The sequence below is a fragment of the Ranitomeya variabilis genome, chromosome 7 (genome assembly GCF_051348905.1).
Source record: "Ranitomeya variabilis isolate aRanVar5 chromosome 7, aRanVar5.hap1, whole genome shotgun sequence".
Taxonomy (NCBI): Eukaryota; Metazoa; Chordata; class Amphibia; order Anura; family Dendrobatidae; genus Ranitomeya; species Ranitomeya variabilis.
The window spans coordinates 19,263,201-19,278,167 of NC_135238.1; the positions used below are offsets into that span (position 1 = coordinate 19,263,201).

A 14,967-nucleotide genomic window follows, 5' to 3' on the forward strand; every position below is an offset into this window, starting at 1 on the left:
GCTAAAAAACCCATTAAGGAATGGTAGAGCTGATACATCCTGTGAGTAAGGAAGAGAAAGTTCCAGAACCTATAGTGCTGACAGAATCACAACGAAGAGCAACCACATACTTAAAAAAAAAAAAAAAAGAGTGGATGGCAAATTACAGAGCAGGAGAATCGGGACAGTTTCTGGACATATTAGACATTAAAAGCCGTTATACCTTGCGGTGTTCGATTAGGGCAGGCACCACCATGCTTTTCTATAGGTTTTGTGTAACTGGATAGGTAAGATTCATTGTACCCTGAAAGTACTAGTTTAACGTGACACGGGCCACTCTTGCAATGGATTAAATAGAAACTCTGAAGATTAATTTTTGTAAGTGATGATAACTATATTTCAGAATTAGTGGTAGATGATTACATATGCTGATTAGTCCTCATTTCCCGCAGCGTCTATTACTGAAATGTATTTTTTGTACTGGAATGTAATAAGCAGATAGCAGCGTTTTTCCACTAATTGCTTCATTGAGTTTATATAATGAGTAGACAGATTGTTAGCTTGTGCTAAAGGACAACTGCTATAAAATCTTACGATACTTCGGCTGCGTAACGGTAATTTATTTCAGGGCAACGTATGTGTGAAATACTCTGCTGTGGGCCAATAAATGGACTGGGGATTGGTGTACTAATAGACGGTGAAGTCCATCAAGAAACTAATGGGTCATTCAAGGTCCCAGCTGGCCACTGTTGATCACATACATTTGGCCACACACCTTAGTTGGCCCGAGGGTTAATTTCGCCTATTGCTTTAGCTCCTGACACTCCTATACACATGCATGCTCAGATCTGGAAAATACCATTGGGTACTCTTACCAAGTCCGTCACATGGATGCCACCGATTCATGATATGTCCCATTGGCTTTTGCTATGCACTCTGGATTGTTACCATGGTTGGAAATTGGACTATTCCAATTTTTAATGGGTCCTGTTGGGTTTTGCCATTGATTTTGAGGCTGTTACCACGAGTGTGACTTGGACTCTACTGATTCACTACCATTCATTGGTCTTCGTCATGGACTCAGAGCCATTACACAAGAATTTCTTATGGACTCTACTGATTTATACTGGGTCCCGCTGGGTTTAGACATGGACTCTGGACTGTTACCATGGGCAGCAATTGGACTATTCAGATTTATAATGGATCCCGTTGCTTTCGGTCAGGGGTATGACATGGACTTTATTGATTCATAATAAGTCCCACTGGGTTTTATTATAGAATCATACTTTAATGGGAATGAATTGGCAGCACGCAGATCTACTCTTCTAGGTAAATCTCAGAACATTTGTGATGGATGCTTTAACTCAAGGGGAAACTTACCTAGTATCACATATCACCAACTATGCAGTCGCCTCCTCTCTCACGACAGGCTCAGCATACATTGGGAGATCGGTGTTTGCAGTCACTCGCTACGTGTCTCAATTACTTGTTCCCGGTCTTTCCCCGGGGTGACGGTCTGTAATGAAGTCACATGCCGGAATCCATAACACTCACCATTTGTGGTTCCAGCTCTGGGACGTAAATCATTATCCCACTGAGTTCTTGGTAGCAAATTGTTGGCTAATTTAGAAGCCTACATCTGCCAAACCCATAACCCACCTATTAATGCGAGCGGCGTCCCGGTCCGATCAGTTTGATGGGTGGATTTGAGCCTTGTCATTGGGGATTGTGTGATGTGCCAACCCCTGACGAAAACAATCACAGCTCAGGAATAATGTAGTCCCTGATCCAGCGTCACACGACCTGACCCCGGGGACTTGTATCACTGCTTCTCATTTGGGGGAGCGCTAGAAAAACTGATATTAGTTGAAAATTGTGATTAGTGAATGTGATTGGCTGCCATGGAGATATCCAAATATCAGAATGGTCTTGTCCTGACACCAACCGTAATTACATATATTGGACGCCAGATACGGGAACCTCAAATGAGATCAAGATCAAATCATGGGCGCTATGACCAAGAGCACCTATGGCTTTACATGCCTCACCTTGACACTGAGACCCAACTTGCCAGCCCGCACGATCTCCATCCCTAATTGGCGGAATGGAGGCCGTCGTTATGTTAAAAGAAAGCTGATAATAATTCAGTTCAATGCTCGTGGGTGTAACATATTCATATCGGAGCATAAATGGAAAAATATTCTGAAAACTTAAGTATTGGGCACTCGGAGCCTTCCCCGCTGGGATTTAATCTGTTCGGCTGGAGTGAAGAAATGTCACAAGAGTTTCCCTGTGATATCATTCATTATAATAAGAGCGCACATGATGGTGAAGAAGCCCCTCGTGCCCCCAGAACGATGTGACTGGTAACCTAGCAGTCAACGAATGGACTGTAATTGCAAACAAACCTAAATCTTACCCACTGGGTTGCTCCCAGGCCCCTTGTTCAGGTAGGAGTGGCAGAGGCAGAATCCCTCTATAGGATAGGAGCATCAGGGATGGAACTTCTCGATAGGGTAGGAGTAGCAGGGGAGGAACTCCTTCAAGTAGGACCAGCAGGGGCCGATCCAAAACATCAGGTAGGAATAACAGGAACAAAACCACTAGATCAGGAAGAAACAGCAGGGGCAGAATCAATAGATAAAAGGTAGCATCAGGAGGGGCACAATCCCTATCAGAATCAGAAAGGAAGTGCAAGGTTGAAATGACTAGTTCGAGTAGGAACGGCAGGGGCGGAACCACTACATCACCTAGGAGCAGCAAAAGAGGAACCACAAGACGACGAAGGAACAGAAACAGCAGAACCCAAACATCAGGTAGGAGCTGAAGGGATGGATCCACAACTAGAATAATTAAGAATAGCATGGGTGGAATTACTAGATCACATATGAATAATTAGATCAAATAGGATCAGGTAAGAACAACAGGGGCTACACTACCACTACATCAGATAGGAACCGTAGGGGCGGAACCACTACATCAGATAGCAACCGCAGGGGCGGAACCACTACATCAGATAGCAACCGCAGGGGCGGAACCACTACATCAGATAGCAACCACAGGGGCGGAACCACTACATCAGATAGCAACCGCAGGGGCGGAACCACTACATCAGATAGCAACCGCAGGGGCGGAACCACTACATCAGATAGCAACCGCAGGGGCGGAACCACTACATCAGGTAGGAGCAGCAGAAGAGGAACCACTACATCAAATAGCAACTGCAGGGGCGGAACCACTACATCAGATAACTGCAGGGGCGGAACCACTACATCAGGTAGCAACTGCAGGGGCGGAACCACTAAATTATGCAGGAGCAGCAGAAGAGGAACCCGAACATAACACAGGAGGTGCAGGGATGTAACCACTAGATTGAGTAGGAACAGCAGGGGCATAACCACTAGATCGGGTAGAATCAGCAGCAGGTGGTCTACTAATCTGGGTCGGAGCAGCAGTGGCAGAACCACATTAGGAATAGTAGGATCAGTATCCCGAGATCAAGTGAGAAGAACAGCGGAGGAACCCCCTCATCAGATGGATACAGCAGGGGCAAAACCCCCTCGATCAGGTAGGAACCGCAGGGGTTGGGAAACTAGATGTTGATTTCCAGTTATGTAAATGTTTTATTCTCCATTCGCATCCAAAGCTTTTTAAAAATTCCACAGATGTAGTAATGATGCATCAGACCATCAACTCCTCTCACAGTCCTCCGTAACGTACTGGATTCAGGCAGAATTTCTCATTCCACATTAGCCGAGAACGTGGCACAGATTAAGTAACTCCAGATCACTAGCGCCAATGTTTTCTCTACTTTTCATGAAAAGATAAGCAGGGAAATGCAGCTCAAAAGTGGATCTGGATATCTGGAGAACACCCTCGGTGAGCACATGGACAACAGTAGTGTCCCCCGGTGCCAACCTTGTTTCCCTGACCCGAAGGTGGGAAATAATTGGTGGTAAACAGTGACATCTATCTTACCGTTCACTGCTGGGAGCTTCAAATAAAAACCTTAAAAGATGAGAAGTTTTCCAGAGAAATATTGTTTTTTTTCACGGCCTCGCTTTCTGGCGGATGAGGGGACAAGTAAGATGACACTAATGACAACTTTTCTGGCTCCCATTCTTTGGTGTGCTTCCTGCGCTGATGATTTTCATGCTGGGTGCTAAATGCTCTGCAAAGTGCGGCGCGCTCGGCAATTTCCTCACAGAGGCAAGAAAGCGTCGACCAGATGCTTGTTAAAAAGCGAGACAATGTGAGATAAACCCAGCGGCTCAGCTGCTCGTTTCTGCCTCATTGCTCTCCGCCGCAAGCACCAGAAACCTGCAGTAATTGAGAGGTCTTGTGTAGACATTTCTAGGGGCCAATGGACGGTCCTCTGAGATTTTTAGCCTTGTCTTTATATCATCTCTAATAAGTGCCCTTGGATACGGCACAAGGGAGAAGCAGCTGTAGGTGCCATCTCTCCCCCACTGCGGGCGGTAGAGGCGGGAACTTTGCCCAGATTAGAAGATATTTGGAATTAGTTAATACCAATGACTTATCCAGTACCCCTCATTTCCACATAGGGGGTAAGAGGCACCAGTGATGTGGCGTCTGTCAGCCACTTGCCCGGTCTTGTGAGATTTACTGGTGTGACTACTTTGAAACACTGTGGTGCTTTAAAGAAAACATGGTGTGAAATAGAGCGGGGCTTGGGAAAGAGAGTCCAAGGAGGCGAAGAAGAGTCCCAGACACAGGAAGACCTGACCTGGCAGGATGGAGGGAAAGAGTCTGCTGGGTGACTCCTCATCTGCTTCTCTACACCTGAGGCTATAGTCACACAATCAGTATTTGGTCTGTATTTGTAAGCCAAAACCAGGAGTGGGTGATAAATACAGAAGCGGTGACGTGTCTCTATCATACTTTTCCTCTGATTGTAAGCTACAGTATAACCAGGAGTGGAACAAATACTGACCAAATACTGAATGTGTGAACATGGACTAAAGAGTCCAGGCAAGGTGGGAGAAGAAGAGTCCAGGCAAGGTGGGAACAGAAGAGTCCAGGCAAGGAGGGAACAGAAGAGTCCAGGCAAGGAGGGAACAGAAGAGTCCAGGCAAGGTGGGAAAAGAAGAGTCCAGGCAAGGTGGGAAAAGAAGAGTCCAGGCAAGGTGGGAACAGAAGAGTCCAGGCAAGGTGGGAACAAAAGAGTCCAGGCAAGGAGGGAACAGAAGAGTCCAGGCAAGGAGGGAACAGAAGAGTCCAGGCAAGGAGGGAACAGAAGAGTCCAGGCAAGGTGGGAACAGAAGAGTCCAGGCAAGGTGGGAACAGAAGAGTCCAGGCAAGGTGGGAACAGAAGAGTCCAGGCAAGGAGGGAGAAGAAGAGTCCAGGCAAGGAGGGAGAAGAAGAGTCCAGGCAAGGAGGGAGAAGAAGAGTCCAGGAAAGGAGGGAGAAGAAGAGTCCAGGAAAGGAGGGAGAAGAAGAGTCCAGGAAAGGTGGGAGAAGAAGAGTCCAGGAAAGGTGGGAGAAGAAGAGTCCAGGAAAGGTGGGAGAAGAAGAGTCCAGGCATGGTGAGAGAAGAAGAGTCCAGGCATGGTGATAGAAGAAGAGTCCAGGCATGGTGGGAGAAGAAGAGTCCAGGCATGGTGAGAGAAGAAGAGTCCAGGCATGGTGGGAGAGGAAGAGTCTAGGCAAGGTGGGAGAAGAAGAGTCCAGAAAAAAAAGATCCAAGCTGGGGGAAAAAGCGTGCAGGCAAGATGAAGGAAGAAGAGTGCAGGCTCGGAAATTACTGTCTACACAGAGGAAGAAGAGTACAGGGAGGGGAGTAGAAAGAGTCTGCGGGGTGATGTGGAAGGGTTAATGTTTTCTCCCTTTTCTAGATTTTGATCTTGTATTAGCCAGCCTTATAGTCTCATATTCAATGATTTTATGCTTTCTTAGCTCTTATGCAATGTTTTTTTTAAGTTTCTGCAAAAACATGTTATGGGTACAAGGTAAATAAAGTCATCATGACCTGGGTAACAGGAGGAGATACACGAGTCATTTTGCTGTAAATGGTATAATATACAGCAGTCTTGTGTGAATAAACGCTCGCTATTTCAGGGTCTTATCTCTTAATTTTGGCCTCGCTGGTGATCCGGCATATCTGACTTTGGGTCACAACAAAAACAGCTACAACATGGACGTCTCCCCATCTGGCTTCTCGTTACACCGCTTGGACGGGGGTATAACTGGGCCCGGCGTTATATAACAGGTTGTCGCAGACACAGCCACGTACGCAGTCAGATTTCCCGTTCCCTGATATCAGGAGCTTTGCTCTGCGGGATTTCATGCCTGCCCTTTACCGAGTCCTCCCACACATCCTAAATACCACAAGACGACTCTGCTCGGCACGCTCCACGCTGCCGATAATCTTCTTAACGTCTTCCCGTCCTGATTTCATTTGCCGTAATACAAAAAGACCCCCTGGGATGTCAGCGAGCAGTAATAAAGCAGTCAGCGCCTCCGTGCTGGTGTTGTGATGTACGTCAGGCGGGGGGATACATCTGGTGGAAGAAGAGTCGACCTGATAGCAAATCTATATCACCTAAAGGGACAGATTCGTCCACTACCGTTGTAGATGATGGCGTACCTCCGAGAAATCATTGCTGGAAACCATCAACAAGCAGGGTTATCCCGCCATAGGATCTCATTGTGGCTTTGACAACTACTGGTGGTGGCCGTACAGTAAACACAGGAGTTGTCACCATCTATTACAGCTCTTTTGCCTATACTTTTTCACTGTAGAATTGGCTTTCCATTCATGAACCAGGAAGCCCAGGATGAAAAACGTTCAGTTAAAGGGAAACATGCTGCGATTATACTTTTTGCTTGAATCTATGGGGACTGCTGAAATAGCTCTTTAAAAAAAAAAAATAAAAAAAAAAAGAGATGTAACAATACCTACGCTGACCCAGCGATGTTCCTGTTCCGACTTCTGCTTCCTCTTGACACAAAGAAAAATGTTTTCGGCATTTCCGTTGGTTGAAAGTCGTGAGTCTTGGAATCGTCAGAACGAGAGATTCAAGGGATTGTGTGGAGCGAACGATTACTTCTTTTATGCTACTTTTTAATACCTTTTTTTTTATTTTTTTTTTATAAAATTTGATCAGCCAGACACCCTCTTTAAGGGTATGTGCACACGTCAGGATTTTGTCAGGAGTTTTCATCAGGTTATGTAGCCAAAACCAGGAGTGGGTGATAAATGCAGAAGTGGTGCATATGTTTCTATTATACTTTTCCTCTAATTGTTCCAGTCCTGGTTTTGGCTACAAATCCTGTATTGAGATCCAGCCAATGCACAGCGGAGATGAACGCCCCGTCCTGCTTTCTCTCTCCACAAAGGTCTGTTCTCGCTCCCTCCTGCTAATACAGACATGGGTTCTGTGCTCCGTGCAGCTTTATTATTTTGTCGTTTGAGACTTTCTTCTGAATAAAGATTCTCATCTGCCGAGCGCTCGAAAATTAAAACAGTGATGAAGTCTTTTAATAAGGAGGTGGACTGCTGAGATTAAAGCCTGCCAGCCAACAAGGTGTTAAAGAAAACACAATAGAGAAGGCAATCAATCGATTAGGGGATTAGAAAGTAATGTTACTAACGAAGCCGAGATATACGGGAACCAGAGACATCACAGAGGAGCCGTCCGATGCCCAAGAACCAGAGACATCACAGAGGAGCCGTCCGATGACCGAGAACCAGCGACATCACAGAGGAGCCGTCCGATGACCGAGAACCGGCGACATCACAGAGGAACCGTCCGATGTCCGAGAACCGGCGACATCACAGAGGAACCGTCCGATGTCCGAGAACCAGCGACATCACAGAGGAGCCGTCCGATGACCGAGAACCGGCGACATCACAGAGGAGCCGTCCGATGCCCGAGAACCGGCGACATCACAGAGGAGCCGTCCGATGCCCGAGAACCGGCGACATCACAGAGGAGCCGTCCGATGTCCGAGAACCAGCGACATCACAGAGGAACTGTCCGATGTCCGAGAACCGGCGACATCACAGAGGAGCCATCTGACACACGGGAACAAGTGACATCACAGAGGAGCCGTCTGACACACGGGAACAAGTGACATCACAGAGGAGCCGTCTGACACACGGGAACAAGTGACATCACAGAGGAGCCGTCTGACACACGGGAACAAGTGACATCACAGAGGAGCCATCTGACACACGGGAACAAGTGACATCACAGAGGAGCCATCTGACACACGGGAATAAGTGACATCACAGAGGAGCCATCTGACACACGGGAACAAGTGACATCACAGAGGAGCCATCTGACACACGGGAACCAGAGACATCACAGAGGAGCCATCTGACACACGGGAACCAGTGACATCACAGAGGAGCCGTCCGATGCCCGAGAACCAGCGACATCACAGAGGAGCCATCTGAAACACGGGAATCATTGGCATCACAGAGGAGCCATCTGACACACGGGAACCAGTGGCATCACAGAGGAGCCATCTGACACACGGGAACCAGTGGCATCACAGAGGAGCCATCTGACACACGGGAACCAGTGGCATCACAGAGGAGCCATCTGACACACGGGAACCAGTGGCATCACAGAGGAGCCATCTGACACACGGGAACCAGTGGCATCACAGAGGAGCCATCTGACACACGGGAACCAGTGGCATCACAGAGGAGCCATCTGACACACGGGAACCAGTGGCATCACAGAGGTGCCATCTGACACACGGGAACCAGTGGCATCACAGAGGAGCCATCTGAAACACGGGAACCAGTGGCATCACAGAGGAGCCATCTGACACACGGGAACCAGTGGCATCACAGAGGAGCCATCTGACACACGGGAACCAGTGACATCACAGAGGAGCCATATGAAAGTAGCCAAGGATTTGATGTCTGGGAACTGGAGTCATCACGGGGCTTCTAAGTAACCTCTGTAAACCAGTTACATCACTGCGGTGCTATCAGACGTCTAGGAACTTGTGACAAGATGGTGGTAGTATTCCAAAATTTGGGAAAGAGTGACATCACTAAGCTTCTATCCAAAGTCTGGGAACCTGTGACATCATGAAGGTAGTGTGACCTTCAGTGACATCACGGAGGTCCTATCAACCACCTGGGAATGAGTGGCATTACAGAGGTACTACGCAATGTCTGAGGACCTCGGATATTACTTGGGTACTTTGGCAGCTCTCTGTCTGTATCTCAGAGGTGGAAGGACCTTTATGTTGACTCCTATTGGCCTGTACCTAGGACCTGCCATCACTTTATCACAGCCCTAGTTTGGTTCCTAAGGAGTCAGCGCTGTAGGAAATCATGGGGTCTCCCTTGGTTTCGTTAAAAGGTTGTGTGGTGTCACAAATGGCGGAACAGATGCAGGCCGTTGTCTAGCCCCCGATTGCGCCCCCTTGTTCTGCTCTGGTGCCGATCCTGGTAATTACAGTCGGCTTCTATCAGATCTCTTAATTTATGGAATGATCAATAATAGAAACAACAACAAGACGGAAATGTTCCCGGAGGCAGAAAATAAAAGCACTGGGTGATGAATAACACAGGGCGTCTGCGAGGTACTAATGAGACCCTCGCACTGCAATGTCTGGTGGTACGCTGGTGATACAAGAATGTAATTACAGTCTCAGTCCTGTATATCTGGGAGGTTACAACCCCCAATAGTCCTGTTTCTGGAGCTCTCCCATCATGCAGCTTATATCCACAGGATACAGTCTGAGTGCAGGGAATAGTACTGGGGTACTGTCCCCCCCCACAGCATGCATTTGTGGGGTACAGTCTTTATTTGTGGGTTATAATTTTGGTGCAGCAATATCTGTGGGGTATAACTAGGATGCAGCCTTTGTCTGTGGGGTACAGCAATGTAATACCTGAACAGTGGGTCATGGTTTGCGTCACCCCAGATTTCATATCCAGAGACTCACAGTAAAATGTGACTAACATACCCGGCTTCTCTGCACAGGGTATAGGCCGTGGATCACTTTGGAGTTAATGCCGGAAAATGGGGGGTACCACAACAGAAATGGAAGGAAAGGGGTCACATCCGGAACATCGATAACACAAAGAAATCATAAAGAAGCCGAGCAACCGAGCCGGACATCATCTGATGTGAGAGAAGGAGACAGCACTCACCTGGTGAATTTCTGCAGCTTCGAGGACGACTCCGGGACAAACATGGGAATAGTCTTCTTATGTCTGCAGAAGAGACATAGTGAGTGCAGCTCTGGAGGATAATACAGGATCAGTAATGTAATGTATGTACACAGTGACTGCACCAGCAGAATAGTGAGTGCAGCTCCGGGGTATAATACAGGATGTAACTCAGGATCAGTAATGTATGTACACAGTGACTTCTCCAACATAGGGACTACTATTCTCATTTTCTTGAATCCTGAATGGCAGACCTCCTTAGAGTAATTATGTAGCATTACGTGCCCTTTGTGTCCATCGCTAAGCAGGACCTTTGCAATAATTGCCTACTTTTGTATTTCAGAGTAATCCCCTAAATTCTCATATTTCATTTATTTATTTAAAAAAATAAAAAATCCCCCCTGAATCATCTTTTCTTTGTCTTGTGGCATCCCTCTGTTATTCCTCCTGTAAATGAATAAATGAAACAATATGTGCGATCCCATTCCATATATCAATAATTGTCCAATCATGCTATGCACGGACAACGGGGGATTGCAAGACTTTACCTGTGCGAGTCCAAGAGAAATAACAGAGGGACGGGACAGAGCGGAGTCAGTGTGCAGTGTGAATAAGTGTAAAACGCCGGTCTAGACTCCGGATACTTGTGATGAACGCTCCAAGTGGATCTTAATAAGGATAATGTAACAATCGCTTTCCCTCCGGATGGAAAGGTCATTAACCGCGTATAATGGGAGGTTTCCGCTCTCAGAGCAGTCTCCTTCCATAAGGTCACCAGCAAGAAAGCTTCGATCTGCCATCTTCTCCGGTGGCGGATGTCGTTGTGAATGAAGGGAACGTAATAGCTGAAGATGAAGGATGGTTCTCGCACCCGCAGACTTGCGAAATATTGAACATCACTAATGAGACATTGATACTATACCCGATCAATATCCTACTATGAAACATAATGCCACCTTGCAAGAAGATTTTACTAAAAAAAACCTGTCATTTCGTTTCTACAACTCCTATGCAGATCGATGCATCTCCATGGTAACACACTACAGACACACCGTGTGTAGTCTACAGTCTTTTCCTTTCTACCATTTTTTTTCCCCCTAGATGTAAAAGACAAATAAAAAAGGGAACCTGCCAGCAGTATCATTCTATACGGGGTATGTGTACAGTCTGTTACCATGGAGACACACAGCTCCGTATAAGAGCTGTAGACACAAAAACTTCATTTCTCATTTTAAATAATTGTTGGTAAAGAGGACATAGTGTTTAATGGTCCAATACACTGCTGTCGGCCAGGCGTCTATGAAGTGGGCTGTAATGTCTATGGCTGCTTATCTTTGGCACCATCTTTATACAAGGAGCACAGAAAAACAAGCCCATTCCTGACAGCCGTGGGTGCAGGTTTGTAGCGGGTTTTGTTTGAGAGCCCATCCAGAAAGTGTTTATCACTGAGGACGGAGGGGAACAAATCCGCCACATTTAGCGCGTCTTCCTGTGTCCCCGTATGACTTATTGGCGGTCTTGCAGCGAGATCTGATATGACAGTGACTCGGATGTCTTCCTTTTATCCCTCCTGATAATGTGCTTCTCAAAAGGGCAATTCCCCTTCAATCAAATTTATAGATGAATGCAATCAGGATGCATGGATACACTTACCTGCCAGGGGAAAAGGGGAGGTGAACGGCTCCGTAGCCTCTCACTACGTCATTCCCAAAGGCGTCCGGTCCGTAGACGCTGATCACAATCTGAGGCCCTGAAACACAACGTGGAGTAAGTACGAGATAAGGGACCGTCCTAAAAGAACAACATTTAATATGACTCTGAGCAGATGTGACCCCCATCAGTACAGAGCAGGGGCTTCATTTGCCATGTGTTTAGGACATGGAAAAACTCTTTGCATATGATAAGTGGGACCCCCTCTGATCCTGAAGGGGTACAATGCTGACTTAGCACTGTGTCGCCTTCTAGGTTTCCCCAGCACAGTGCCACCACGGTGATCTGGGTATCACTTTCATGAAAGGAGTAGAATGCTGCAGCACTTTTATTATCAGGATGGGTGGGGGTCCTACTTTTCAGTACTTCGCATTTAAAGGGGCTTTCCCACTAAATACATTTATTACCCACTCATAGGATAAGTGATATCTGTATGATCGCTGGTGCAAGCGCAAACACAGCACCCAGATAATGAATGTAGTGGAACAGTCAGACCCCCAGAAATGGCACAAATATTGCTAGTGAGCCGTGAAAATAGCCGAGCACTGGAGATGGGAAGGTGGAGCTGCTCTTCTTCATTCTTTAGACTGGTACACTGTCACAAGCCTTCAGCTGTGTGAACTTGATGACTAAGTCAGGACTGATGAAAAAAATAAATAAAAATGAACTAACAACAACCATCTACTAAGAGTTAATGTCTGCAGACGAGAAAGCGATGCAGACGACATGTTTAATCTGTAGTCTATAAATTCGAGCAGCGGGGGAGTCTACGTGTCCTAATGAGAGCGTGCCTCTGTTCGGTGAAAAGAAAGAGTAAAGCCGCAGCGGGATGTGAAGTAGCGAGTGCAGACAAGTAGGAACAAGGATTCGTACTGATCATCGAGGCTGTGACCCGATGCATAGGAAAGACGCCTGACCTATCCGAGTGCGATCAATAATACAGCTCCACCAGGAGGCTTCATATATAATAATGATGAATAACAAAATCAGGTAGCACGTATTAAAAATCTGGGCCAAGAGCATGTTTCAGTGTTAGACTCTCCCCATCTTATATATCCAATGTTAAACTATAGTGTAGTACTCCAAAATACATCTAAATATCAGGAAACTAGGAGTAAACGAAAACACTCGAAAAAAGAGATGATATAAAACTCTTTTTATTAAAGATACAACTTACAACAAAAGTAACCCATACAATAAAGGGAAACATGTAAAAATAAGGAGGAAACAAAACCAGTAACCAGAGGAGATAAAAGCGGTCACTAATATTATGTGGGTAAAATGTATGTTGCAGTATTTCGGCGTATATTCCTCATGTATGTAAATGGATCTTTACCCAGGCACAGTACCATACTACACGCCCATGTAGAAATGCCCCCAAAATAGAGCATGTATATACAGTGCATTGTAGCGCTTCCCCATGATGCGTCCTAATTAGTGCAGCCTGGGTAAAAGATATACGCCACAGTGCTTATCTATTGAGCTTACATGCATGATAATTACCATACTAAGCGCCCCTATAAGACTGCCTCCAAAAATGGAGCATACATGTAAAGTGCTTCTAGTGCTTACCCATAGTGAATCCGGATCCGCTGTGATCTCCCCGCAACCCCTGACGCGCGTTTCGCGTGCCCGCTTTTTCCAAAGGGGACGTAGCATGCTACGTAGATGCTACGTCCCCTTTGGAAAAAGCGGGCACGCGAAACGCGCGTCAGGGGTTGCGGGGAGATCACAGCGGATCTGGATTCACTATGGGTAAGCACTAGAAGCACTTTACATGTATGCTCCATTTTTGGAGGCAGTCTTATAGGGGCGCTTAGTATGGTAATTATCATGCGTGTAAGCTCAATAGATAATTAAGCACTGTGGCGTATATCTTTTACCCAGGCTGCACTAATTAGGACACATCATGGGGAAGCGCTACAATGCACTGTATATACATGCTCTATTTTGGGGGCATTTCTACATGGCCGTGTAGTATGGTACTATGCCTGGGTAAAGATCCATTTACATACATGAGGAATATACGCCGAAATACTGCAACATACATTTTACCCACATCATATTAGTGACCGCTTTGATCTCCTCTCGTTACTGGTTTTGTTTCCTCCTTATTTTTACATGTTTCCCTTTATTGTATGGGTTACTTTTGTTGTAAGTTGTATCTTTAATAAAAAGAGTTTTATATCATCTCTTTTTTCGAGTGTTTTCGTTTACTCCTAGTTTCCTGATATTTATATTCATTTATAATAAGCCTGCGACAGATGGATCAAGGGGAATAACATGGAATGCCAGCGACCGATGCATTCCAAGACAGACGTGGGCATGCTCTGCACCCGTGCCCAGGGTGATGTGATGAATCCCCTCAGGAAATGAGAAATTCCGCCATTAGCCTAAAACGCGTTGAGCCATGTCTGCATCACTATATTTTCTGCCAGCAAGGATTTAGGCACGCCCCAACTTATGTGCCAGGTTAGAAGCCCACCCTTGAGGGGCAAAGAAAACAGCGTGATGTACTAATTCCTAGAGCCTAAATAATAACCCCCAGGTCTGCAATGTACCAGAACCTATTAGGTCCTGCAAAATACATGGCGATATAGAAATATTATAGTGCATGGTGGAAGCGATTAGAGCCAAACAAGGCCTTGTCATTAAGGGGTTAATGTGCCTTCCTTCCTGTCCTCCACAATTACTTGCAAGGACCAGCATTTACTGTGAAATTAATGGGAAGAGTGAGGAGTGAGCTCCACCTGGTGGTAGAATTGTGGCACAACCAGAGAGAGAGAAATGTAAATTCTCCCACCTCTGGTGTGTCATGGAGGTACTTACAGCCGAACGGGTTGGTGCTTTTAAACGTGATCTCTACAGGGAAGTTCCACACGACACTCTGGGTCACAGCTCGGTTTTTAGAAGCAATTTGGGATATTCCTTCTTCTACCCCCTAAAAAAGACAAGTGAAAAGATAAAACTGTTAACGAAATGACACCTGGTGGAAGAACTGAGCATTACGCCATGAACTTCATAGCAAAAATGGCACAATGACATTCAAAAAATAGTATAATTTATCAAATGTGAAAACTACAGAATCCCCCCGACAGCGATAACTGCAGCATCT

The 14,967-nt window shown here is 46.2% G+C and overlaps 1 protein-coding gene across 3 annotated transcripts in view; it reads right to left on the reverse strand.

Moving 5' to 3' along the window:
* B9D1 (B9 domain containing 1) overlaps positions 1-14,967 on the reverse strand; it is a 180,494-nt gene that overhangs the window by 153,865 nt on the left and 11,662 nt on the right. For all 3 annotated transcript variants that reach the window (XR_013217995.1, XR_013217996.1, XM_077274387.1), the window contains exons 3-5: positions 14,682-14,793; positions 11,796-11,892; positions 10,125-10,187 (exon numbers count right to left, since the gene is read on the reverse strand). Coding sequence is in view for 1 of the 3 variants with exons in the window: in XM_077274387.1 (XP_077130502.1) it covers positions 10,125-10,187; positions 11,796-11,892; positions 14,682-14,793 (272 nt within the window). In the remaining 2 variants the exon portion in view is untranslated. The remainder of the gene's footprint in view (positions 1-10,124; positions 10,188-11,795; positions 11,893-14,681; positions 14,794-14,967) is intronic.